The sequence below is a fragment of the Aotus nancymaae genome, unplaced genomic scaffold (genome assembly GCF_030222135.1).
Source record: "Aotus nancymaae isolate 86718 unplaced genomic scaffold, 86718_ANA_hifiasm-v0.15.2.pri h1tg000030l, whole genome shotgun sequence".
NCBI lineage: Eukaryota > Metazoa > Chordata > Mammalia > Primates > Aotidae > Aotus > Aotus nancymaae.
In genome coordinates this window covers 21,908,296-21,935,067 of record NW_026988443.1, presented here as the reverse complement: position 1 = coordinate 21,935,067, position 26,772 = coordinate 21,908,296, and the positions used below count along the sequence as shown (strand labels likewise).

At 50.2% G+C, this 26,772-nt stretch overlaps 1 protein-coding gene across 4 annotated transcripts; it reads right to left on the bottom strand.

The window, feature by feature from the left end:
- Window positions 1-1,845: 1,845 nt before the first annotated feature.
- Window positions 1,846-25,667, bottom strand: SLC9A5 (solute carrier family 9 member A5). 4 transcript variants are annotated; one of them, XM_012468225.3, is made up of 16 exons: window positions 25,445-25,667; window positions 21,830-22,132; window positions 19,558-19,721; window positions 19,290-19,368; window positions 18,846-19,023; window positions 18,086-18,306; window positions 17,662-17,864; window positions 17,341-17,430; window positions 17,173-17,243; window positions 16,327-16,456; window positions 15,134-15,222; window positions 14,847-14,973; window positions 10,042-10,212; window positions 9,446-9,512; window positions 8,327-8,464; window positions 1,846-3,290 (listed from the first exon to the last, which is right to left on the bottom strand). In XM_012468225.3, the coding sequence occupies exons 1-16, from the start codon at window positions 25,629-25,631 to the stop codon at window positions 2,818-2,820; spliced, it is 2,691 nt and encodes an 896-aa protein (XP_012323648.2). In that variant the 5' UTR covers window positions 25,632-25,667; the 3' UTR covers window positions 1,846-2,817. The 4 variants fall into 4 exon arrangements, with proteins under 4 accessions (XP_012323648.2, XP_021522753.2, XP_021522757.1 ...); XM_021667078.2 differs by having other exon boundaries at window positions 9,446-9,509; XM_021667079.2 differs by lacking the exon at window positions 1,846-3,290 and adding an exon at window positions 3,301-3,509.
- Window positions 25,668-26,772: the final 1,105 nt, after the last annotated feature.

The following is a 26,772-nucleotide window of genomic DNA, read 5'->3' as shown; positions in this document are numbered from 1 at the left end:
TGCACAGCAAGGGGCCCGTTCCCATGAAGTCAAGGGCCGTGTGCAGTAAGGGGTCCCCATTAGGTCACCGAGGCTTGAAGGTGGGCCAAGCGCAGTGAAGAGGGTGCAGTGTGCAATACTTCTATCTATGGGCAAACTACTTCTAAGAAGATTTATGGGAGGATGCTTTAAGTCACATAGCAGTGACAGAGCTGTCAAGGTTACTGCCACCTTCTGGCAGCTTCCAATGGGTTCTATGAGAAGATGCTTTTCAAGCAGCACAGTAGCAAGAGCTGATAAAGTTCACAGTCACCAAGGTGGATTGCCATTCTGAGGGCAGCCTTCCACAAGAACTGGAGCAAGGTCCTACAACTCCTTTATCAGGAGGAGTGGCTCTTGCCCCAAGCCTGCCATACAGTGGTTATCTTTACGATACTGAATGCTGCCACCTGGGCCATGGATTCTTGTTCTGGTGTAACTGTTTTTCCCTTAAATCATGCTCTGCACTGTGTCTGCTCTAGGCATTCCTCCGATTATGAACTAAGACATAATTATAGGTATATATGTAGGGAAGTATTCTTTAGGCACTCATACTATCAACTAATATATGATTATATATAGAGGATTATATAAAGGAATTCTTCAAGCCTTATTTCTATAAACTAATATATGATTGTATAAAGGATTATATAAAAGGAAATAGCTGAGTAGTAACACTATAAAGTGAGATATTCTTCAAGCCCTAACTGTGCCAGGATTCTGCTTAGCTCTCATTCCTCGGTGCCTATATGGGGGGTTACCCACACAGGTGAGGTGGCTCACACCTGTAATTCCAACACTTGAGGAGGTCAAAGCAGGAGGATTGTTTGAGGTCAGGAGTTCAAGAACAGCCTGGGCAACGTAGTGAGACCCTATCTCTAGAAAAAAAAATATGCCAGGTGTGGTGGCTCACACCTGTAATCCCAGCACTTTGGGAAGCTGAGACAGGCAGATCACTTGAGGTCAGGAGTTTGAGACCAGCCTGGCCAACATGGTGAAATCCCATCTCTACTGAAAATACAAAAAATTAGCCAGGCATGGTGGTATGTGCCTGTAGTCCCAGCTACTCAGGAGACAGGCATGACAATCGCTTGAACCCCAGAGACAGAAGTTGCAGTGAGCTGAGATCATGCCACTGCACTCTAGCCTGGGTGACAGAATGAGATCCTGTTTCTAAAAATAAATAAATATAGTAAAAAAAAAAGTTAAAAAATTAGCCAGGCATGGTGGTACACACCTGTAGTCCTAGCTACTTGGGAGACTGCATCAAGAATATTCCTTGAGCCCAGGGATGCAGTAATCTATGATTGTGCCACTGCACTCCAGCCTGGGTGATAGAACAAAATCCTGTCTCCAAAAATAAAAATTAAACACTCCAAGTAACCAAATCCCTTGAGCCCTTGAGATTGCCCTCCCACCTGTCACGTGCAAAAGGCCACTTCTGTTCATGTGTCCTATACCTGAGTCCAGGTTTTCAAGAAATGCTCATCTGGTCCTAGGTGTGTGATGGCTGCATCAGGGCAGCTTGGCACCTGACCTCTGGAGTCTTTCCCTGCTAGCGTTTCTCATTTTATAGACTTCTAGTTCTGTGATTCCATGCCAAAATAGTAATCCTCTTGACCACCACTGCAGGCCCCCTGCTAAGAGGACAATATTGGAAAGGTATGGGGGATGCATGACAGGAGACCAGAGGATGAACAGTTCTGCCTAGGATTCCCCTCCATTCTCAATCCTTGGGGCAGGCAGTTGGGTTTTCATCTCCTTCACCAGATGCCCCTGTTGCCCCCCACCCTAAGAACCTCCTGATACATGGACACAAGACACTCATCCATCTGAGAGATGTTTAATGTATCTTAGGTTCAAGGTACAAAACACAAGGCAGGTGCTAACCCCTGGAGAATCACCTGCCACCCAGTCAGCCCCTGCTTAGCCAGGCATCCCAGCCCCCAGAGCAATGGAGCAGTGGCCCTGAGATACTGGGTTCCTTTTCTGGGGAATGTTCAGGGGGTGACATGACAGCTCAGAGGCCACTATGTCCCCTCCTCAAAAAACCCAGACCCAAGAATCAGAAAGGTCCAGACTTGGACCTAGAGCAGCAGATCCTAGAATGACCCCAGCTCAGCAGCAGCCTTGAACTGAAGCCTCGCCCAGCCCCCAGCCTTGGTCTTAGAAAAGGAGGAACTATTACCCCAATACCTGACAGCAAAGGGAAGGGGCTAAAGCAGGAATTGGAAGCAGAGGTTCCCGCTGCCCTAAAAAAAAATGGACTATGGGTAACTGACCCAGTAGGGCAGCAAAGCCCAAGGTTGAGGCCTGCCCCACCTCCCACTCCAGTTCCTCTGAGGGTCAGCCCCTCACGGAGCCTCACTGCCAGGGCACCACTGACCCAGTGCTGGGGAGGGAATGGGGACGGGGAAGGCTGGCATTCACTGAGGAATAATGCCCTAGCTTTTGGGGCAGGAGCAGCTGCCTATAGAGTCTCCGGGAAAACCCACTAGGGAAGGGGGACCAGCAACCCAAGTGTCTGGGCCTAGCCCCTAGAAGGCCTGGACTGGATCTGGAGCCAGAGTAGAGGCCTTACTGAAATGGAAGGTGGCAGGGATTAGGAGCAGGGAGGTGGCGAGAAAGGCCCCTGTGAGGACCAGCTCAGGTGACCCCTCTGACCAGCCCCAAGGAAGCCCAATTGCTACTTCAGCCCAGACCCCTCTGGCCTCATGTCAAGTTGCAAGGATTCTACTCATCGCCCAGGGAGCATTTCCCACAGGGATTCCACCTCCTGCTCCTCCCCAAAACGCTGGGCTACAGCCGGCTGCCTCTGTTGAACTGGATACACCAGTGGGAGTTAGTGGTACCTGGGCTGAGATGGGTGTGGTCCTTGTGGCCCATAAGAGGCTGCAGCTCCTGCTGCTGGGGGAGGTCAGCACTGCTCTCACTGTGAGAGCGGCCAGCCTTGGCCAGGCTCGGGGGGAAGGCGAAGCTAGGGCGTGGATCAGAAGGCGGGTAGAGAGGGGCCTGGGGCTCTTCAGCGCCCCGTGGATGGGGAGGCAGGCAGGTCAGAGTTGGGGCCTGGTTACAGGGAGGAGATGCTAGGCTCTCCAGGGATGACATGCTCTGGTTCCAGCCTGTCTGCATGTCCACAGGCACAATCTTGGTGGTTTCCGAGGACACGTACACTGCCAGGTCCCCTTGCCCACTCTTCCAGGGGAGCTCCTTCTCTGCACAGGTTGGGGAGGGGGGAATGATTCGTGGGCTCGGGCACACCTCAAGGCTTCCTGGGGACAGAGTGTACATGAACTCATTATCAATGCAGTGGAAAACTCAAGTATAAGCACGTTCTCATAAATTCATGCAACACTTTCCATACGCCATCCATTTGTGCGATTATCTGATGAATGTCTTGCTGAGGGGAAGTACCACAGCTGGTTTTGCTCTCCACTGTATCCCCAGCACCTAGCACAGGGCCGGGCACACAGTAGTTGCTTGAGAAATACCTATCAAACAAATGAAAATAAGGGAAGTTGGCCAGGCGCAGTGGCTAACGTGTAATCCAAGCACTTTGGGAGACCAAGACAGTGGATCACCTGAGCTCAGGAGTTAGAGACCAGCCTGGCCAACGTGGTGAGACCCCATCTCTACTAAAAATACAAAAATTAGTCAGTTGTGGTGGTGCACGCCTGTAATCCTAGCTACTCGGGAGGCTGAGGCAGGAGAATCGCTTGAACCCAGGAGGCAGAGGTTGCACTCCAGCCTGGGTAAAAGAGTGAGACTTTATCTAAAAAATAAATAAACACAATAAAAATAAAAAGAAGATAGCGAAAACAGGAGCCAGGCAGGAAGGAAGCCCCATCTCCAGTCCCCTCACCCTACTTGCAGCACGGGTCTCTGAAACAGCTTCCTGCCAAAGCCCCATTCCATCCAGCCAGTGAGGGAGAAACACCAGCTGCCAGGGAGGGTAAGAAAGACCTGGAAGCTGCAGGCCAAAGGTTTTTCTGCTGGGCATTCTGCCTGAGTACCCACCACAGCCCTTTGGTGGAACAGAGCCCAGGAGTGTGAGCTTATGCAAACCTAACAGCAGGCCAGAGCTTTGCCGCAAAGAGATGACGCGGCATAGGGGACTTGAGTTAAGAATCCCAGAACTGCAGGGGCAGGGCTGAATTACAGGAAGTCTGAGGTTCTGAAGGAGGAAACCTGGAAAGAGAATCCCTCTGGCCACCAACCACCCCAGCTCTTCAAAGTCAAGCACAGCGTGTATCTGTTCATTGATAAAGTCCTGAGCAGCCCAATAAGCTTCTTACTTGAGTACATGTGTGAAATGTATTGATGCTATGATTAAGTAAAACGGTATCTCTTGAAAGACCTGGAATATTAAAATGTGATAACAACAACAAAAAGTGTAAAACAAAAAAACCTTTGCTATTCACCTTTAGAGACTGCTAGGGAACTAACTCTTTGGTCTGAAAACTGAAAAATTAAAGAATCAAGCATTTCCTATGTGAACTGTACCTCAAAGTAACCAAATAATTGATGAGGGAGACATTTTTTGTTTGTTTGTTTGTTTTTGTTTCTTTATTTGAGACAGAATCTTGCTTTGTCACCCAGGCTGGAGCGCAGTAGTGTGATCTCAGCTCACTGCAACCTCCATCTTCCAGGTTCAAGCTATTCTCCCGCCTCAGCCTCCAGAGTAGGTGGGATACAAGCACCTGCCCACCACCACGCCCGGCTAATTTTTTTTTTTTTAATACCTTTAGTAGTGAGGGGGTTTCGCCATGTTGGCCAGGCTGGTCTCAAACTCCTGACCTCAGATAATCTGCCCACCTTAGCCTCCCAAAGTGCTGGGATTATAGGCATGAGCCACTGCCTGTAGATTTACTGGTTTAAAGGAAATTTAAGAGACAGAGCAACATATTAAATGACACTTTGGGGATGCAATCAACAAAATCCAGACAGAGAAGGACTGCAGGACAAATAAGTGGGTTTCTTCAATAAATACATAGTGAAGAGAAAAAAAGTAGGAGGTTTGGGGGAAACCTATAGATCAGGGTTTATCAAACTTGACACTTGACATTTTGGGACAGCTACTGTTTGCTGTGGGGGGTTATCCTGTGCATTGTAGGATGTTTAGCAGTATCCCTGGCGTCTACCTACTCAATACAAGGGCATCTTCCCTGACAACCAAAAATGTCTCTGGGCAGTGCCAAGTGTCCCCTGCGGAAGCGAAATCACTCCACCACCATCCCCCTTGAGAATCACTGCTATAGGTTAAAAGGGACATTGAACAAACCTACCGCAAAAAAATATATATATATTAAGACAATCAGGGAAATTTGAGCAATGATTAGATATTTGATGACAGATTTTAGATATGGTAATGGCATTGTGGTTATATATATATATTTTAAAGAATCTTTTTTTTTTAAGAGACAGAGTCTTGTTCTGTTGCCCAGGCTGGAATGTAGTGGCGTGATCATAGCTCACTGCAGCCTCAGCCTCCTGGGCTCAAATGACTATAGGCAGGAATCAAGAATCCTTATCTGAGGCTGGGTGCAGTGGCTTGAGCCCAGGAGGTTGAGGATGTACTGAGTCATGATCCCACCACTGCACTCCCATCTGGGTGTCAAAGAGAGATCCTAACTCAGAAAAAAAAAGAAAATTCCTTATCTGGCTGGGTGTGACTCATCACTTTGGGAGGCTGAAGATCACTTGCACCCAAGAGTTTAAGACTAGCCTGGGCAACGTAACAAGACCTCATCTCTACTAGAAAAAAAAGATAGCTGAGCATGATGGTCTGTGCCTGAAGTCCCAGCTACTCTGGAGGCTGAGGCAAAAGGATTGCTTGAGCTTGGGTGTTCAAGGCTGCAGTGAGCTATGATCGCACTACTGTACTCCAGCCTGGGCAACAGAGAGAGATTGTCTCAGAAGAAAAAAAAATAAAAGAATCCTTGTCTTTTAGAGATATGTACTGAAGTATTTATTGATAAAGTGATATGACATTTTAGACTTACATCAGAAGAACCCAGTGGAGGGAGAGGCATAGGTGAGGTTTAGGTGAAATAAGATTGGCTATGAGTAGGTAATTATTGAAGCTGGATAATGGAGAGATGGGAGTTTATTTTATAGTTTTATCATTGTATATTTTGAAATTTCCTTAGCTACATACCAGCTACCAGAAAAAAAAAAGAAAGAAATTTCCTATAATAAAAAATTTGTAAAAATATTTGAGGGTCCCAGCCACCAGTGATAATGACATTATGAGTGAATTAGGTCTCTATACATACATGAAAATGCTTATATACTGTATTTTTGTCCACAGTAATTCCATTTTGATGACTTCAGTCTCCTCCTCCAGGTCAGGCTGCCACCTTCACCTGAGGCTCTACTTGAGGGCATGGGTCTCAACAGAGCCCATAGTTTGCTCACTACCTCCTGTTCCTCACTGGACTATAAAGGGAGGCAGCATGGCCTTGAAAAGGTGTGGGTGGCACGGTGAGTCACACCTGTAATTCCAGCATTTTGAGAGACCAAGGTGGGAAGATTGCTTGAGTCCAGGAGTTTGAGGCCAGCCTGGGTAACACAGCGAAACCTCATTTCTACAAAAAAATTTTGGGTGGGCTGGGTGAGGTGGCTCACGCCTGTAATCCCAGCACTTTGGGAGACCAAGGCAGGTGGATCACCTGAGGTCAGGAGTTCAAGACCAGCCTGAATAGGCTGAATGCAGTGGCTCACACCTGTAATCCCAGCACTTTGAGAGGCCAAGGCAGGTAGATCATGAGGTCAGGAGATCAAGACCATCCTGGCCAACATGATGAAACCCTGTTGCTACTAAAAATACAAAAATTAGCTGGGCATGGTGGTGCATGCCTGTAGTCCCAGCTACTAGGGAGGCTGAGGCAAGAGAATTGTTTGAACCCGGGAGGCAGAGGTTGCAGTGAGCTGAGATCCCACCACTGCTCTCCAGCCTGGTAACAGAGCAAGACTGCATCTCAAAAAAAAAAAAAAAAAGAAAAGGAAAAAAAAGACCAGCCTGATTAACACAGTGAAACTCTGTCTCTACTAAAAATACAAAAAATTAGCCAGGCATGGTAGCAGGCACCTGTAATCCCAGCTACTTGGGAGGCTGAGGCAGGAGAATCATTTGAACCCAGGAGGCAGAGGTTGCAGTGAGCCGAGATTGCACCACTGCACTCCAGCCTGGGCAAAAAGAGGAAAACTCTGTCTCAAAAAAAAAAACAACAAAAAACGCTGGGTGCAGTGGCTCACGCCTGTAATCCCAACACTTTGGGAGGCCAAGGTGGGCGGATCACATGAGGTCGGGAGTTCGAGACCAGCCTGACCAACATGGAGAAACCCTGTCTCTACTAAAAATACAAAATTAGCTGGGCGTGGTGGTGGTGCATTCCTGTAATCCCTGCTACTCCGGAGGCTGAATAAGGAGAATCACTTGAACCCGGGAGGCAGAGGTTGCAGTGAACTGAGATAACACCATTGCACTCCAGCCTGGGCCACAAGAGTGAAACTCCATCTTAAAAAAAAAGGAAAAATCAGCTGGGTGTGCTAATGCACACCTGTAGTCCCTGCTACTAGGGAAGCTGAGGTGGGAGGATCACTTGAGTCCTGGAGATGAAGGCTGCAGTGAGCCATGATCATGCCATCATGCAATTCGTGATCCAGCCTGGGTGACAGAGTAAGATCCTGTCTCAAAAAAAAAAAATTATAGTAATGCAAGAATGGCATCAAAGAAAAGAAAAAAAAAAGAAAAGGCTGAGTGTGGTGGCTCATGCCTGTAATCCCAGCACTTTGGGAGGCCAAGGTGGATGGATCACCTGGCGTCAAGAGTTCGAGACTGGGTGTGGCGGTGCACGTCTGAAATCCCAGCTACTTGGGAGACTGAGGCAGAATTGCTTGAACCTGGGAGGCAGAGGTTGCTGTGAGCCAAGATCACGCCACTGCACTCCAGCCTGGGCGACAAGAACAAAACTCTGTCTAAAATAAAATAAAATAAAATAATATTTAAAAAGACTGTGGGCTTTGGAGTCAGATGGGTCAGGTTCAAATTCTGGTTCTACTGTGTGATGCTGGACAAGTCACAAGTTCCTTAGGCTGTCTGAGCTCAATTTCCCCATCTTGGTTGTTGTGAGGATTGAGTATCATTTATGTCAGGCATCTGATATGAAGAAGATGCTCTGCAAATGCTGGCTGGTGAATAAACTGGTGAATAGAAAAAGGGAGTTGTCTGGAGTAGAGGCCATGAGTGAAGAGAAAGGAAATCAGCTTGCTTCAGAGGGAAGGGGGACAGGGAGGAAGACATTACCTGAGATCTTGCCCTCTTGGAGAACCTCACTGGTGGCCCGAGCCACAAAGATGATGCCCTCATCGTCCTCCTTCTCTGTCTCTGAACTGTCGCTCTCCTCCTCCTCCTCCTCAGACTCCACGGTTAATATCACAGCAGCTGGACAGAGACGAGCAAAGTCAGGCGGCCTGGGCTGGCAGCTGCCTCTTGGGACTGCACAGCCCCAAGCCAGCTCTGTCTCCCTAGGCAGAACACACATTGGCAGAGACACCTACTTTCTCCTCTGGCTGTTTCAAGCACTGGCCTAGGAGGTGGTGACTTGGGAGAAAGAGAAGTGACACTGCAGAGCCCAAGGAGGCAACCAGAGGAAGCCAAGTCCGCAGAGGAAGCCATGAGGACCACACTTTCCAGCTCCCTCATCCTTTTTTTTCAGCCCCAAATCCCATGATCCACTGGAAACATGAGCACTTGGATTGCTGGAAGTCCCATTAACTTTCAGATCATACAAAACTGGCTTTGTAGCCAGGTGCAGTAGCTCACGCCTGTAATCCCAACACTTTGGGAGGCTGAGGTGGGCGGATCACCTGAGGTCAGGCATTCAAGACCAGCCAGGCCAACAAGGTGAAACCCTGTCTCTACCAAAAACACAAAAAAATTAGCCAGGCATGGTGGCACACGCCTGTAATCCCAGCTACTTGGGAGGTTGAGGTAGAAGAATCATTTGAACCTGGGAGGCAGAGGTTGCAGTGAGCCGAGATGGCACCACTCCACTCCAGCCTGGGCACCGGAGTAAGACTCCATCTCAAAAAAACAAAACAGAATTGGCTTTGCAGACAGTACACTGGGCCCCAGGGTCCATCCATCCTCCAAGGCCCAGACCAAGCTCCCCCTTCTCCATGACACCTTTTCCAAGTCCTCGGGGCCTGTAACCCTTAGTTAGCAATCAGATGCCTCCTGTCACGCATTATCTAATAACTGCTTTGAACATTTCCAAATTGGAAATCAAGTCCCTGGGGGAAGAGCCCCAGCTCATGGTGCTTAAAATGCACCCTAGAGCAGGTCCTCCAGGATTCTGGGTGGTGAGCCCCAGCCCTTTCCCTCCTTCCTCCCATCCTCAATCCCACCCTACTCCCTGCTTGCCTGTGTCCTGAAAGCCCAGGTCTCGAGGTTTCCCATTTGTAGCCTCAGCATTCGCCACACCATCCTTCTGAGGACCAAGAAAGAAAACCTGAGCCTCTGGCCCCAGCTCCCCACCCCAACCCTGTCATCTGGTGGGGTCAACAGGAGGACAAGTTTTCCTAACCCAGCAGGGGAGGGAATTTGCATCAGTCCCACTGGTTCTACAACCCTTGGCCAACCAGGCAAGAATTGTAGGGTCTCAGTGAACCATGCCCCAAAAAGAAATCTGGATGCATCAGCCCGGGCTGACTTAGGGGCTCACAGAGTTGCCCCTCAAAGGAATCTCCTTTTCTCCTGCCTTTTTCATTTTTGGTAGGAGCTCCTGCTGCCTCCCAGCAGGTGACCACATGGCCAAGAGGCTGCTCCCCATCTGAAGGTCTCACCTTACATCTCTGGGGCTCTAAGAACATCTAAAAGGGAACCCAAACTGCTACAGTCATCAAGTGCCTAAGGACTATCCAACTGGGGTCCCCCTAAGCTGGATCCTAACGCTTGGGGGCTCAAAACTGCATGCTATCAGCCTCCAGATCCAAAGAGGAGTCCCTGAGAAGACATGCCTTCCTGCGGCCAGTCTTGCGGGGTCGTGGCTTGCTCTTGGTGAAGCAGATGTTGTGCTTGGTGGATTTAAAGGACTCCAGCCGCCGCTTCATGTTCTGCTGGAAGACCTCCTTGTCCTGCCGCTCCTGCGCATCCTCTGAGATGAAGTGGCGACTGCAGCTGGCTTTGTACTGGCAATGACAGCCCCGCCTCGCTATGAGGCCAGATGCCTTGGCCTCCCACAGGAACCCCAGGCCACAGCCCCAACATATTCAACACAGGTCCTGCCAGCCCAGCTTTTCCAGAATTAACAATGGATTGAAAAACAAAACAAAACAAAATACAAGAGGAACCCAGCCAGAGACTCTGTGTTCTCAATTCCCTGGGAGAAGCTTCCCTTTATCCCAGAACTTATTCCCCGAAACCTGGCCTTCTCCATCCCTTGCCATCCTTTCCCTATTCCCTCTGATTTGAAGGTGACCCTCTGTCTTGTTCTGGTACTATGACAACATGGGGAACATTTTCTTCTTTCTACCTCCATTGATCTGAGCTTTGCCCACATGCTCAGCCTCCCTGCCCCCTTCTGGCTACACAGGATCCTTTCTCCAGCTGGATTCTCCCATCTAGCCATTTCTACAACCACCACCATGATATCCTGTGCTGCACTTTGAACTTGCATTAACTATCTCCCTTGACACCCTGGACCTTCTCAGTCCCAATAATTTAGGCTCACCCCTATCATCTGCTCTTTTTTTTTTTTTTTTTTGAGACAGAGTTCTGCTGTTGTCACCCAAGCTGGAGTGCAATGGCACAATCTCTGCTCACTGCAACCTCTGCCTCTGGGGTTCAAGCAGTTCTCCTGCCTCAGTCTCCCGAGTAGCTGGGATTACAGGCATCTGCCACCACGCCCAGCTAATTCTTGTATTTTTAGTAGAGATAGGGTTTCACCATATTGCCAGGCTGGTCTTGAACTCCTGACCTCAGGTGATCTGCCCACCTTGGCCTCCCAAAGTCCTGGGATTACAGGTATGAGCCACTGCACCTGGCTATGCTATTTTTAACTCTCATAAAGACCAAGCCTGCTACACACTCACCTAGACTGCGTCTACCTCTACCCTCCCTGCTTAGCACCTTTTCATCATCTGGTGGTAATCCCCTGAAATACTGCCCAGCACCTGCCAGATAATCTTATTTTGCCTCACATCCCAAGTCTGGTTCCTTTATCTCATATTTTCTGCTTCCCTGAACCAGTTCTAAGAGCCCCCTTCAAGTCTTCCATTTGCCCTCCTCCTCTACCTATGCACCAGGAGGCACCCTCTCTCCTGGGATGAAGGGGTCCATCTCCTTCACAAGGCTCACTGCTGCCCAGCCCCAGCCTCCACATGGTTCATTTCCCCACTTCCTGCCTCCAGCAGTTCCTGCTGCCTCCTATTTCTCCACTCTCCTGTATCTTCACCCCTTCCCTCACCACTTGGCTCCCTCCCCTCTGTTTTCAAGCTCCTGCCCTTGCCTCATTAAAGAAAGTCTCCCTATGAACACCATTGTCTCCCTTTTGCTGCCACACTTTTATAATTTGATTCTGACACTTTCTCTCCTACTCACCACTTCCTTAAATACCAGAAATGCAACCCCGGGGTCCACAACTCCACAGTGCTGCCTTCTCGCTGGTCACCAGTGAGTGTGGTGGGCTCTGTCTCTGCACAGCATCTAGCCCTCTTTCTGCCTCAGGCCTGAGACACCATCTGCCACTGCTTCTCCAAGGGTTCCTTGTCTTTGGTTCTCCTTCCTTTTCTCCCATGTGCATTCCTCAGTGTTATCTTTAGCCCTCCTCTCTCCCCAGGAAACACTCGCCCCAGAGAATTTATTCATTCTGTTCGCCCCAGCTATCCCAGTGATATAGACCTGTGGTTCTTGAATATCAGTCATCAGACCAGCTGCATTTGAATCACCTGGGCAACTTAGTAAGAACACAGATTCAGTCGGGCTTAGTGGTTCACACCTGTAATCCCAACACTTTGGGAGGCAGAGGTGGGCAGATCACCTGAGGTCAGGAGTTCAAGACCAGCCTGACCAACATGGAGAAATCGTCTCTACTAAAAACACAAAATTAGCCGGGCGTAGTGGTGCGTGCTTCTAATCTCAGCTACTTAGGAGGCTGAGGCAGAAGAATCACTTGAACCCGAGAGACGGAGGATGCGGTGAGCAGAGATTGTGCCATTGCACTCCAGCCTGGGCAACAAGAGTGAAACTCCATCTCAAAAAAAAAAAAAAAAAAAGAATACAGATTCTTAGTTCCACTCCAAACTGCAGAATCAGAATCTTCAGGTTAAGCCAGGAAGTTCCCCAGGGGATTCTGTGGTAGCCAGGTGACAAAATCTGATATGGATTGCTTCCAAATCTCTCTCCAGCCCTTATCTATTAAACTATAATCTTATCTTTCTAACTGCATACTAGATATCTCTGTCTCTCTCTAATGATATTTCTATGAAGAACATGATAAATTGTGGATTGTGTTATCATACTAAGTGGATTCAGAACTGGTTAAGTTACCATACCCCAAAAATGCTTCATCCATGTCAGACTGGAGGAAAGTCTTTAGTAGCATGCCACAGGGCTCTGTCCTCAGCTCTATCCTGTTCAACATGTTTATGTTGATTTGGATGAATACAAAGTTAACAGGCTTAACAAATTTTCAGATGATATGAATCTAAGAAGGAGACATTTGGTGACAGACATGGGAACCAAACAATGGGATGATGGGCTAAAGCAAAAAAGATGACATTTAACGGGATATACGCAAACTTATTCCAGATTTTTAAAAAACAGACTGAACTGATTGGACTGAACCCACTGGCCAATCTTATACATACACACCCCCCACACACACACACACACCCTCCACATCAAATCATTATGTATTTCCTAATGTGACACCACAGAAAATATATAGCATACCTACTGAATGTCCCTGAATCTGATCAGGCCTCTAGATTTAACAACCAGGAAATATAGGGAATGGAGGAACATGTTAAACAACACCACTGGAATACAGTCAGCAAAATCTAGAAAGTGTGCAATTCTCCAAGACAAAGTATCCAGTTTCTTCAATAAATAAATAGCAAGGGAGATAAAGAGGGGAGAAAGAACTATTATAGATTTTTTTTTAATGAAGAGAAATATTTCCCAAATGCTAAATGTGGACTTAATTTAGATCCTGATTTGAGCATCCAGCTGGAAAAAAAGATATGTATTGAATACTGACTGGATGTAAGAGTTCTTGCCACTTAGAGAGACATACTGAAATATTTTGAGATGATGTGATATGATGTCTGGAGTTTTTTTTAAGATAAAGTGTGGGCAGGATGTGGTAGGGCTATAGAATGTAATAGAATTAATCATGCACTGATTTTTCAGAGCTGGTTGATAGATAATATGAGTTATTTTATTCTCTCTACTGGAATTTTGAATAAGAAAAAGGTTTTTTAAAAACTCCACAGGTTGGGATGAAATCGGTTCTGACAACCATTAACTGAGGCAGACCTGGGAGTTTAGCAGATTCTAAGGACAATATGGGGTCCCAGGGTGGTAAGCCAAGGCTGGAGGGATCTTGGGCTGTGGGAAGAGAAATAGCAAGTTCTAGAACTAGAATGGTGAGAGAGCTTCTAAGCCCTTCCCTGACCAGCCACAGCTAGAGTAGCAACTTCCATTCTGGGCCCTGTTTTTTAAGTCCAGAGAAGACACACCAGAAGGCAAGAGATGCTGGCCTGAAGGCAAGAGAGGCTGTGTAAAATGGAACTGTCCTGAAACCTTGGAAGATTTATTCTGCAGAACTGCAAAGAGTCAAATCAGGACCAGTGGGTGCAAGTTAAAGGAGGCCAATTCTGTTTCCACAGTAGGAAGAGCTTTGACTGTTAAAACTGCCAGAACTGGTGTGTCTGGCTTCCCATTTTAGAAAGGTGCAAGGTAATGGCTTGCTGCCCTCTTGTGGGGTTGCAACAGATTCTCTCCTGGATGGGCTTGGCCTTTCCAGCCGAAAAGCTTCATGATCTGTGTTGGACTAACTTCCATTATTTAAAACAGATGCCCACCTTCTACAGGCTAAGCTGATCTAGGAGACTTCCTCTGTGCTCCTGCTTCTGTCTGTGACCCCATCATTCTCCAGTGACCCTCAAGGCCCCCAGTACTCTGTCTCCTCTCCCCATCAAAGCCAATCACACCACCTGGCCCTAATCCATGACATTTCACTCCAGCTTCCCAACTGGCTTTCCCAGCTGCTCAATTCACCCCCTCCAATTTGATCTGAATTCTGCTACCAGAGAAGGTATTCTTAAACGTGCTTGTATTAGGCCAACCCTTTCTCCAAAAAATAAAAATAAAGGAGAGGTTTTTTATTACTGATGAAACCCATACCCTTTTTTTTTTTTTTTTTTTAATTTTTTTGACATGGAGTCTCACTCTGTCACCCAGGCTGGAGTGCAGTGGTGTGACCTCAGCTCACTGCAACCTCTGCCTCCCAGATTCAAGCGATTCTCCTCCCAAGTAGCTGGGATTACAGGCACATGCCACCGTACCCAGCTAATTTTTTATGGTGTTTCACTTTCACCACGTTGGCCAGGCTGATCTCAAACTCCTGACCTCAAGCAATTCCCCCCTCCTTGGCCTCCCAAAGTGCTGGGATTACAGGCATGAGCCACTGCGCCTGGCTGAAACCCACACTCTTTAGCTGGGCATCTGCAGCTCTCTAACAAGCTGGTGCCAACTGCCTCTTAAGCTCTCCCTAGACCACCTCCACCCCCTCAAAATTCTGATGCCTGCCTGCTCTCACCCTACGGCGTGGCTTGTAGAGGCCTCCGCAGAGCAGATGATGCATCACAGCATCCTCGCGATCCCGGCCGCTGCGTACCGTGTCAATCACCTGCAGATCCAGACACGCTCCACTGCCACTCTCCCTCCTGCAGGAGACAGGGGACACATGTGCTGGGGAGGGGGCAGGAAGCATAGGCCAGAAGAAGGGCAGATACAAAGGTGCTGACAAATCTCCCCCAGAAGGGATTCAGAGAGAGGGCCCAATGGAGATGAGTATGAGGAAGGCTAAAGGGCTCAAGGACTCACAGCAGGTTGGTGACAGAAGTCTCTGCCACAGAATTGCGGCTGGGCATAGAGGGCAGAGTGAGACCTGTGGAAGACAAGACGTGGCCTCCCTGGAGGCGTCAAGACCAAGGTTAGCCAGCAATCAGATGGAAGGTGGCCCAGGAGTCAGGGGCAATAAAGGAAATAATAATAATGAACACTTAGTTTACTCTTTTGACGTGCCAGGTACTTTACATATCGAATCCACAAATTCTGTGGCATAGGTACTCTTATGCCTACTTTCTATTTTCATTTATTTATTTATTTAGAGATGGAGTCTCGCACTGCAGCCCAGGCTGTAGTGCAGTGGCGAGATCTCTTGACTGCAATCTCCGCCTCTTGGGTTCAAGCAATTCTCCTGCTTCAGCCTCCCAAGCAGCTGGGACTACAGGTGTGTGCCACCATGCCCAGCTAATTTTTTTGTATTTTCAGTAGAGATGGGGTTTCACCATGTTGGCCCAGTTGGTCTTGATCTTCTGACCTCGTGATCTGCCCACCTTGGCCTCCCAAAGTGCTGGGATTACAGGTGTGAGCCACCGCGCCTGGCCTATTTATTTATTTTTTATGTTTGAGCGCCTCACTCTGTCGCCCAGGCTGCAGTGCAGTGGCATGATCTCAGCTCGCTGCAACCTCTGCTTTCCAGATTTAAGCGATTCTCCTGCCTCAGCCTCCAGAGTAGCTGGGATTACAGGCATACACCACCACGCCTGGCTAGTTTTTGTATTTTCAGTAGAGACAGGGTTTCACCATGTTGGCCAGGCTGGTCTCAAACTCCTGACCTCAAGTGATCCACCCACCTTGGGCTCCCAAAGTGCTGGGATCACAGGCATGAGCCACCATGCCCAGCCTCTTACACCTGCTTTCTCACAGCTAAGGAAACAGGCTCAGAGAGTGTGACTTACCCAAGGTCATAAATTTGGAAGTGATAACAGTTGAGCCACATCTGCTGACTCCAGAATCCAGCTGTTTCCCACCTCTCTGGACTGCCTGCCAGACTCTGAATGTCAGCACCAGGCCCAGCTGCTTCCTGCAGCTAGCTGCCACTTAACCAGACCATGGAGCCAGCTAGGAATTCCCAGCTCCCTTCAGGCCTGGCTGCTTGCCACCCCTTTCTGTCCTGCTGTGCTGCCCATCTGCCCACCCACCACCGGCCCACCTCGTAGCTGCTAGCCCACCTGGTCCACAAAGCTGATGGCATCCCGGATGTTGAGTCTGTAGTACACATCCCAGATCTGGTCCCGGATGCGGTAGGCTGACCGTCGCATCAGCAGCTGACTCAGGTATTTCTTGTCAAACTGCTCCCACCTACAGAGGATGCCAGGCCCGGCCCTGAGTCCCATTCCCAAGGCCTGGCCATGAGGCCCTTCCTCAGATGGGGCAAGGACACCATCAGCACTGGCTTGGCTTTTTAGATGTGGGCCTCAGCCAGGGAGAATCTCAAGGCTAGTCCCTGCCCTCATGGAATGTATAGTGTCATGGGAAAGGCTAACCGTAATTGAAATCATTCCAAATCACTATGAAATTGCAACCATGACAAGAACTACAAAGGATAATTAGAGAATATGACACAGATATGTCCTAGTCAGGGAGGCCAGGGAAGGCCTCCCTAAGGAATTGAAGCCTACAGTGAGTTGTGAAGGATGAATTGAAGCTGAGTAAGTGAGAGGGAGGTGAGGGAGTGTTCTAGTAGAGAGAGGGTCCCAGTGGCCAGGCTGGGGGAGCATGGTGGATCCTGAGGCTCTAAGGTAGGGTCCATGGAATTAGCAGGCAGACAGTGAAAGACAGAGCAGAGCATGATGAGGCTAGAGTCTGGCAGTTGCCAGACCATGCAGGGCCAAGCAGGCCACACTGGGGAAACTTGTCTTAACCTGAGAGCACTGGGATGCCACTGAAGGGCTTCAGGCAGAGGTCACCCAGCCTGAACCTGGCTCTGTCCCTTCTCAGAAGTGTGGCACATCTCCCATGCTTCCCTGGCTGGTGGAGCTGCTGCTGCTGAAGGAGCCTCGGGGCAGCTCCCTCACCTGTCCCTCCAGTAGTGGTAGCCATGGTGCCCCACAACGTCCTCCACTGCAGCCAGAATGTGGTCAAAAGTCTAGAAGGGGGGGTGGGTAGGGGGACTGGATCAGGACTTTGCCCAAAATAGGAGATGGTCGAGAGGGACAGGTGAGGGCTGGGGTTCTGGTACCCACGTGCTCATGCAGCTCCTGGTTCAGGGTAGGTTTGTGATGCTCACTCCTCTTCACCTTCAGCCATTTGACCAGTGGCTTGATGGTCAAGCCCTATGGACAGGCAGGAGGTGAGCCCTGCCCTATTCCTATTCAGTTCCCTGCTTCCTTTCTCTCCCCATAATGAGGCCTCAGCTTTGGTACCCCCACCCCACTGCACTCAAGATCTGGGAAGTCAGGGCCCTCCGTCTCTCAGCGGAAAGAGGAGCCCCTGTCCCATAGGCTCCAAGACTCCCCCAGGGCCTGCCCGACCCTCTCCCTACCCAGCCTTGTGGGCACTCCCACCTGCACGATGACTGTGAAGAAGACCACCACAATAGTGGTGGCTACAAAGTAGTCCTTGGCAGGGACCTTGGTCCTATCCAGCAGGATGACGAGAGCAAAGGCCACAGCCCCCCGCAGGCCCCCATAAGACATCACCACTTGGTCAATCTTGTCCAGAGGGACTAGCCGGAACTGATTCAGCATCCAGGTCTGCAGGACTACGCCTGCAGCAGGAGGGAGGCCAGTGGGAGCAAAGCGTTGGGAGTGGAGGACATAGGAGTGGATATCACCAAGTATCTGGGCTGAGGTCTAACAGGGGCTGAGACAGGTGAGCAACAAGAGGAGGCTTAGGAATTGACAAGGATGTGGACTCAGATGGAGAGATGAGCTGCAGGCAGGGGCGGGATAGGAAGGACAGTGGGAAAGCAGAGGTTGTCAGCAATACCGAGGGCTCGGAAGAACAGGATGAAGATGAGGGTGCCCAGCACCAGCCCAGAATCCCAGGCCCACTTAGAAGAGTCCACAGCTGAGATGCCAAGCAGCATGAAGATAACGGTCTCAGCACAGCTGGCTAGAGTCTTCATTGTATATTTGACAGTTGTGCGTGACTTATGGGAGATGTTGGCCTCCACGTACTTCTTACAGCCCAGGCCACACATGGTCACCCTGGGAGAGGATAGAGAGACAGGGAAAGTGGGGAAGGGTTCCAGGGGGGCTCAGCCTCTGTGGTTTGAGCATACTGCAGGAGGGGGCGTTGCCTATCACAGGATGTCAGACTCTCAGAGCTGAAGCCCGGGGAGGCCTGAAGACTGAATGGTAGTGCTGGGCTTCGAGTCCAGATCTCCAGGCTTCCTACTCAGTATCTCCTGGAGGGGAAGGTGGGAGGAACGTGCTCTGACTAGCAGGCTCTCTGATGCAGCTTCTGAAGCGCTATGGCCTCCAGAGCTGGTGGCCCCAGGCCTTAAAGTTTACTTCCAGCCCATCCTACACCCAGAGGGTTTTAGGGTGCTGAGGACAGTTCTGGAGGCAGCTCCTGGAATATTACCTGAGGTTTACTATCTCCCCAGGAGAGTTTGAGGCTCCCAGTACCACAAAGTGTCAGGGAAACCTAAGGACTCCTGAAGTTCCTGCCTGTGTCCCTGTGAGGGACAACCATCTCCAGTGCCCCCTCCCAGCTATCTGCCTGCAAGGTCCCCAGAACTCACGCAAGAATGGCGGAGAGCGAGGCCATTTCAGCAGTGAGGTAGGCTGCATAGGCGAGGAGGAAGACCAGCAGCGGCTCGATGATGCGGACCCGCTTGGTGAAGCGTGTGGTCAGGGCCAGGAGGAAGGCAAAGACTAAGCCCACGGCTGCCCCGCCCAGACTGACCACAAACAGGGAGGCTGGGGGAGGAGTGGGTTGTCAGCATGACCCCTGGCCTGGACCCTACCCTGGCAGGGATTGAGGGATGATGCCCACCACACTCCCAGGGGCTCAAAATCCCAGAGCCAGGATCCCTGGCAAGCCCTTCCCAGACCCCATTTCTCTATAGAAGAGGGGAGATGAGGCAACCCGAATAGCCTCCTCTGTGCTGATGTGGGGTGGGAGGGCTTCAGCAACCCAGGGGAGGCAGACCTCCAATGCCAGCTGGGAGTGGGGAAATACTGACCGACTCCCTTCAGGTAGTCAGTGGCCTGCACGTTGGCAGAGCCCATCTCCACAAAGGAGTTGCAGACCTTGTACAGCACCTGAGCAAGAAGAGGAGAGTCAGCATGAGGCGGGAAGGCAGCAACTGGGACTGCTGGGAGACAGTGAAAGCGGACAGCATATATCTGCCCCAGGGAACCCATGGGAAGGGTCTGAGTCTGTGCAGACCCCCAGTTGGTCAGAACATGCAGCCTGGGGTCAGGGAATGGCAGCCAGCTGAGCATGCTCACCACTGTGACTGCATCATTGAGCAGGGACTCGCCAAAGACGATGATGAAGAGAGTCTCATTGACGTGCACCTCTTCAAAGACAGCTAGCACTGCCACGGGGTCCACCGCCGAGATGAGGCTCCCAAACAGCAGGAAGTCCAGTAAGCCAGCCTGCACCCTAGGGGCTATTGACGGACAGGTGTAGGACAGTCCAGTCACTGAGGACAACGCAGTCTCCTGCAGCATGCCCTTTGACAAGCCCAGGCTCCACCCGCGCTGATACAATGAGGAAGTCCAAAGAGGACTTGGGATGGCAAAGACAGCATTGGCCTGCAGATCAGGAGACTTCAGTCAAGCTACCTATGCCTAAGGCCTGGCTTTGCCAATTACCTGTGTGATGCTGGTTCTGTCACTGTCATGTGACTTACCTTGGCCATGCCTCCTCATCTGCCTGCCTCACAAGATTGTTTCAAAACTCAATCCAGCCATTTAGAATAGAGCAAAAGGCCAGGTGCGCCCCAGCACTCTGGGGGGGCCAAGGCGGGCTGGATCACCTGAGGTCAGGAGTTCGAGATGAGCATGGCCAACATAAGTGAAACCCCATCTCTACTAAAAATACAAAAAGTAGCTGGGTGCAGTGGTATGTGCCTGTAATCCCAGCTACTTGGGAGGCTAAGGCAGGAGAATTGCTTGAACCGGGAGTTAGATGTTGCAGTGAGCTGAGATCGTGCCACTGCACTCCAGCCTGGGTGACAGAGTGAGACTCAGTCTCGGAAAAGATAAATAAATAAAATAGAATTAGGGAAAAAACACTGTAGCAACAGTACTAATAACTACTAGCAAATGGAAATTGGCTGCTAACTGGATTTTTATTAGGGAAAGAGTGCTTTCTCCCATACCTGTGGTTCCCAGCCAGAGGAATGTAACACAGTTCTCAGCAGGGGTGGAGGACTGAATAAAGTAAGAAAAGCACCTCAGGTGGGACTAGAACCTGTCATATAAATTCTATGAGCTCCAGTTTCCCCATGTCTAAACTGAGACTAATAACAATATCTACCTCAAAAAGTTCCTTATTTAGCCAATGCCTAACACACAGTAAGCACCCAAAACATATTATCTATTAGGATTACTACTGTTATTATGATCTGATGTACTACTCCCTCCCCTTCCTGCCTACCTCAATAGGGAAACCAGGTGAGAGTCCTAGATAGCAATTGTAAACATCTTCTTGTAATACCTTGGAAAAAGTATGAATCATCAGCCTTCAGGGCTGAATGAATTTCTTGGATTAGGAAATAAAGAATGAGGTAGCAAGAGAGGGCAACCTAAAGGCAAAGAGCCTCAGTAAAACAAACCTGAGGTCAGGTGCAGTGGCTCACGCCTCTAATCCTAGCACTTTGAGAGGCTAAGGTGGGCAGATCATCTGAGGTCAGGAGTTCAAGACCAGCCTGACCAACATGGTGATACCCTGTCTCTACTAAAAATACAAAAATTAGTGAGACGTGTGGGCACATGCTGGTAATCCTAGCTACTTGGGAGGCTAAGGCAGGAGAATCGCTTGAACCCAGGAGGTGGAGGTTGCAGTGAGCCGGGATCATGACATTGCACTCCAACCTGAGCAAGAGTGAGACTCAATCTCAGAAAAACAAACAACAATAAAACGGTCCTCTTCTGCCAACCTTGGACCTGACAGCAAACAAAAAAGGGGTTCTATTTCCTCATACATTAAATGTGACAAATTATACCCCAAAAGTGTTGCTATGAAGAGTCAATGAGATAAGTAAGAAGAGAAAACCCAGTGTAGTGCCAGCATTTGATGGATTTATAATAGGTATTTATTTTTTAAATAATGAATTTATTATAGACAATATGTAGTTAAGGAAAAATAATAATAAAAACAGAAAACCACCCTGACCTGGCCTGGGCAGAGCCGGGACAGTAGGCCCTTGCAGAAATGGTGCACAGCTGTGCCTCAGGGGAGCAAGGCTGGCAAGTGGCAGTGTGGTAACAGAGGGCAGAAGGCAACAGAGTGGTAACGCAGGCTCCCCAGCCTTGGCAGCCTACACACAGCTGGGAGCCAGGCTCTTGCTCAGCTGTTATGCTGCAGAAGCCCAGACTGGCAGAGACTTAGATGAGGCCTGAAGCCCATTGGGAGCACTGCCTTGCACTCCAGTGGGAGGGACCTAGGACAGAGCTTTCAGAGCAAGGCTCACACCAGCATGGACCTCCAGAGCTGGAGGACGGGGGAGGAGGGCAATGGGTCTGGCAAAGCCCAGGTCTTAGAGTCACTCACCCACAAGTCCAGCCTGCTGCAAGCCCCAGAGGGCAGCACCTGTTGTGAAGGCATTCCAGAGCGTGCCTACCACGGCGTAGGTGAGGATGGCACCCAAGTTGTCAAAGAACAGCCTGCTAGGCATGAAATAGCCTGAGTCCAACACAATAGGAGGCAGCAGGAAGAGGAAGAAGGTACCCGGCTCCAGCTGGTACTCAGCTTTCTTGGCCACAGCCAAAACAATGCCCCCTAGCACCAGGCCCAGCAAAATCAGCAGGCAGCTCTCAGGGACCAGAGATGTTACTTTCCGAGACAGGTGAAACACTGCAATGCAAAAAGAGGGCAGGGTGCATCAGTTTATGGAATATCCTTCCACACCCAGGTGTATACCCTCCCAGTCTTAGAAGGTTAGTCAAAGTCAGGATTCCTGACCCTGAGACCAAGGGAGGAGAAATATGCAAGACTTCAAGAATTTCCAGTCTCCAGGGCTACAAACCCTCCTCTGCAGTCAAAGTCATCTGCTTGTTAGTGTTTCTGTCACAACATGGTAACCTAGGTCCTTACTGCTTTTTCCTCTTCTAGAAATGTCCCTTCCTTTCTATTTTCATCCTCAGAGAACCTCACCTTTCTCTGACTTCCCTTATCCATAGTCGCTATTTGAACCTCAGCAAATGCTACCCAGTATCTTTTTACATATAAAATAGCTGTAAAAATCAGGGCCTTTGAAGTCAGACTGCTTGGATTCAAAGCCTACTTCTGTAACCTTAGGGCAAATAACTTCACCTCTCTGACTCTCAGTTTTCTCATCAGTGAAATGGTAGTAAAAACAATAATGATCTCTTAAGATTATTGGGACCATTAAAAAAGATAATCTACAGGCTGGGCATGGTGGCTTATGCCTGTAATCCCAAAACTTTGGGAGACCAAGGTGGGCAGATCACCTGAGGTCAGGAGTTCCAGATCAGCCTGGTCAACATGGCGAAACCCTGTCTCTACTGAAAATACAAAAATTAGCCAGGCGTGGTGGCGGGTGCCTGTAGTCCCAGATACTCAGGAGGCTGAGGCAGGAGAATCACTTAAATTTGGGAGGTGGAGGTTGCAGTGAGCCAAGATCATGCCACTGAACTCCAGCCTGGGCAACAGAGTGAGACTCTGTCTTAAGAAAAAAAAAAAAGGCCAAGTGGTGTGGTGGCTCACACCTGTAATACCAGCACTTTGGGAGGCCAAGGCGGGCAGATCATGAGGTCAAGAGATAGATACCATCCTGGCCAACATGGTGAAACCCCCTCTCTACTAAAAATACAAATTAGCTGGGAGTGGTGGTGCACACCTGTAGTCCCAGCTACTCAGGAGACTGAGGCAGGAGAATCACTTGAACCCAGGAGGCAGAGGTTGCAGTGAGCCAAGATCGCACCACTGTACTCCAGCCTGATGACAGAGCAAGACTCTGTCCCAAAAAAAAAAAAAAAGAAAAAAAAAGACAATCTACTGAAAAGCACTTAGCACACTATTTTACAGTAAGCACTTAATAAATTTACCTATTTATAAGTCCTCACTCCTTAACTAGACCAGAATGTATATTATACCTCCTAGGAGCCTTGTAGACTCTAGCCCAATATGCTTTCCATTATATGGACTCACTCAGGACTGCGTAAAAACTTTGGGTTTAGCAGTCAGGAGATCTCCAGGTCTTCCTCCGGCCTTAGCACATTCTGTGTGTTCTCAAGCAAATTATTTAACTTACTGAATTTCATTTTCTTCTTTTGTAATATAGGAAAAATACCCAGCATCAAGGGTGAGGATAAGATGATATAAAGTATGTAATATGCCTAGCATAATGTCAGACACATAGTAGGTTCTCACCAAATGTTAATAGAACAGTTCTGTCTCTACGAGGGGAGAAGAAAGGGTTTCTAGCACTATTGCCACTCATACTTTTGTCCTCTAAAAGAAACTCTTTGGCTCTCCTTTAAGTTCTCAGGCCACAAGTGAACACCTCTCTCTCTACACAATCCCTGGTGTGCTGGGGAAGGAGGCCTCTAAATTAGCCTGTGTGAGACCCTATGCCAAGACAGTGCCCTTTGAAAGCTGTACCCAAAGGGCCTAGAACAGTGCCTGGCACATAGTAAGCTCAATGTAAATATTTTTTTAATAAAAGGGAAAAAGTCTCCTAGTAATGAAGCCGGGGGAAGGTGTTCCTGAATGTTCTGCCTTTCCCCCTAATTTTAGGATTTTCTTTGGCTTGTGAGAAAGAGGCTCTCCTCTCTACTTCCATAGGAGATGTCATCCAAACTAGAAAAATAACGATGATTTATGGGGAAAACTGCAGTTGTTGCTATAAGCCCTAAGACAGGAACTCTTCTGCAACTCAGACTTCTCAGCAAACCCAATTGTTGGCTCCAAATCTGAGGCTCCTTTCACTCTTACTCTCATTGCTGCTGGGCCTCTAAGGTAAGCGTGGTCATAGATCTCTCCATACTTGTCCCTACTTTGGTCTCCCACTCCTCTCCTTTAGGGATTGTATTTCATCTGCATCTCTTCATGCATTAACCTCAGCCCTTCGATCCAAGCCCCATCACAGAACCAGGCTCCCCGGAGTCCCACTTTCCATTATTAATCTCAGGCTGCCACAGCAGAGTGGAGAGTTCTGTTCCTGCCCAGCCCCCTCGCCCCCCAGCAATGTCCCTGTGAGAGAAGGGGGGCAAATTCTAGGCTCTGGGTGATTCCTCCATGAAGGCTGTATTGGTGAGATTGGAGTACAGGCTGTGCCCAGCATCCACTGGGAGAGAGTAGCAACGCTCAGCTATAATTAGTCACCCCCACAGCAGAGCCTGCACAACAGGGAGAAGGGGGAGGGTCTCTGGTGGGAGGAGGGACCACTGGCTGCTCAGAAGGGAGGAGGAAGGAGTAGAGGCAAGGAAAAGCAGCTCTATTCCGGGAAAAAGAAGTCTGAAGCACAGCCTTCAATGCTGTCAGGACTGAAGAGGTCGGATGTATGAAAGCTTCTAGGGTAGGCAGCACACAGGGAGCCCCCGATACATGGAAGTTTCTTATACCCTGAAGTGGGAAGAATGTGGACCTGAAGAGGGGGGTCCCCACACACAGGCATGAGAAGGCAGCAGCTTTAAGTGGGGAGCAGAGGAGAAGTGGCGGTGGTGTAGTTTCCCAAGGGAATGGACACTCGGATGCGGTCTCCAGGGAAGGCTGCTTCTTCAGAACCAGGATGCCTGTGTTCGTGGGAGAACACCCCCCCCTCAATGTCCCCACATGTCCTCACTATCGACAGAGGTTTCTGAGAGGCCGAGGATTGGTAGGGGAGGAACCAGATTGAGGAGGGCCTACTGCAAGGGGAAGAGGGGAGCAGAGAGGGCAAAGGAGCCTAAAGATGGAGTTGGGGAGAGCAGGGGACAGCCCTTCAGAAAGGCAAATCCTCAGAGCTCCTACGGGAGAAGACAGGGACCAGGGACCCACAAGAGGCAACGCAGGAACTGGGCGAGAGCCCGGATTTGTGGAATCCAAACCTGAGTCCCGGCATCGTGCAAGAAGCCAGCCCCAATCTGAGGACTGAGGAGGTGGGGGTGTTGGGGGCGGGTCCGCCGCGGGCCGTTGGCCTGGCGCACGCACACACGCACTCACCGATTTTGGCCAGGCTGGCCACCAGGATCCACAGGGCTACCAGGTAGGGCGCCTCGACCTCGTGCCACTGCCAGCGGAAGAGCTCCAAGCCTGGGAGAGGCTCGCCCTGGGACTCCGGCTTCTGGGTGGGTTCTTCGGCCGCCCCCGCCAGGGGCAGCGCAAGCAGGGACAGTGCGGCGCGCAGCATCCTGTCTCCTGCCCAGCCGCCCTCCCGGCATCGCACGGCCGCCGGCCCCGCGTCGCCGCCGCCACCTACCGGGCGCCCCCGCGTCACAGGCACGTGGGCCCCGCTCCCCCCAATCCCGGCTCCGATACCCCCAAGCCGGGTCCGGGCTCGGAGACCCTGCCCCGGACGCCCGTAGTCTGGGACCCCCTCCTCCTTCCTCCCTAAATCAGTCCCAGCTCCGGAAATTCCCCAGTGCAGCTGTCCCCCAAGTTCCACAACATACTCCTCCGAGTCTGCTCCCCCAATACTGCCGCCACCGGATTCAAAGCGGTCCGCGGTCACGACCCCCCGGCGCAGCCCGCAGCGGGAAAGGCGACGGTCCGCCGGGGGGCGCGGTCAGGACGGGAGGGGCACGGCTCCTCCTCGGCCAGCGCTGCGGGGCGACTAGCAGCCCTCCCCTGGGGCCCAGGCGCGGCCGGGTGCAGACGGCAGGGGACCGTGCTCCTCCGCCCTCGGCGCCGCGCTCCCAAGCCTGGACCCCCCGCCGGCCCCCTCCCGGACCTGAGCTGCGCACGCGCACTGGACGCTCCCCCAAAGCAGTGATGGACAACGCTGCCCCCGACGTCCCCAGAAACCCCAAGGCCCAGACTAGCCCAGCTCATTCCAGGGGAAGAGGAAGGCTGTTCTTCATCTCCCAAACCGAGGGGCACCTGGCTCTCCCTTTCAATCACACTACAGGGAACTGTCTCATCTCTTCCATGAAGCTGACAGGAACCTATGGCAAACCCAGCCTACTGATTCCCTTCAAACTAGGCGGGATGCACCCAGCCTTTTCCAAATCTGAGGGGCATTCGGCTCATCTCGCGCCAGAGGAGGGCTGTCTCCACTTTTCATTGAAGCTGAGGGGCACCCATCCCACTTTTTCTCCAAATCTGAGGGGAACGTGTTCTATCTGCCCCCTCAAACTGACTCATCCCAATCTTTTCCCAGAAAACTGAAGGGCATCCTTCCCTCTTCCTCCCACAACTAAAGGGAACTGATCCCACCTCTTCCTTCAAACTGAGTGGAATCTATTCTCACTTCTTGCTCCAAATTGAAGGGATCCCCTCACTGCTTTCCCCAAATGAGGAAACCACAAGCACTCATCCCTCAAATGGAAGGA

Bases quoted from the DNA above. Each gene is read 5' to 3' on its own strand.
- SLC9A5 (XM_012468225.3), bottom strand. From the start codon at position 25,631: ATGCTGCGCGCCGCACTGTCCCTGCTTGCGCTGCCCCTGGCGGGGGCG. The intron at 18,307-18,845 runs GTGAGTTCTGGG...ATCCTCTCCCAG, and splicing joins TCGCTCTCCGCCATTCTTGC to GGTGACCATGTGTGGCCTGG. The intron at 8,465-9,445 runs GCAAGCAGGGAG...GTCTCTGTCCAG, and splicing joins CCTGGGCTTTCAGGACACAG to CTGCTGTGATATTAACCGTG.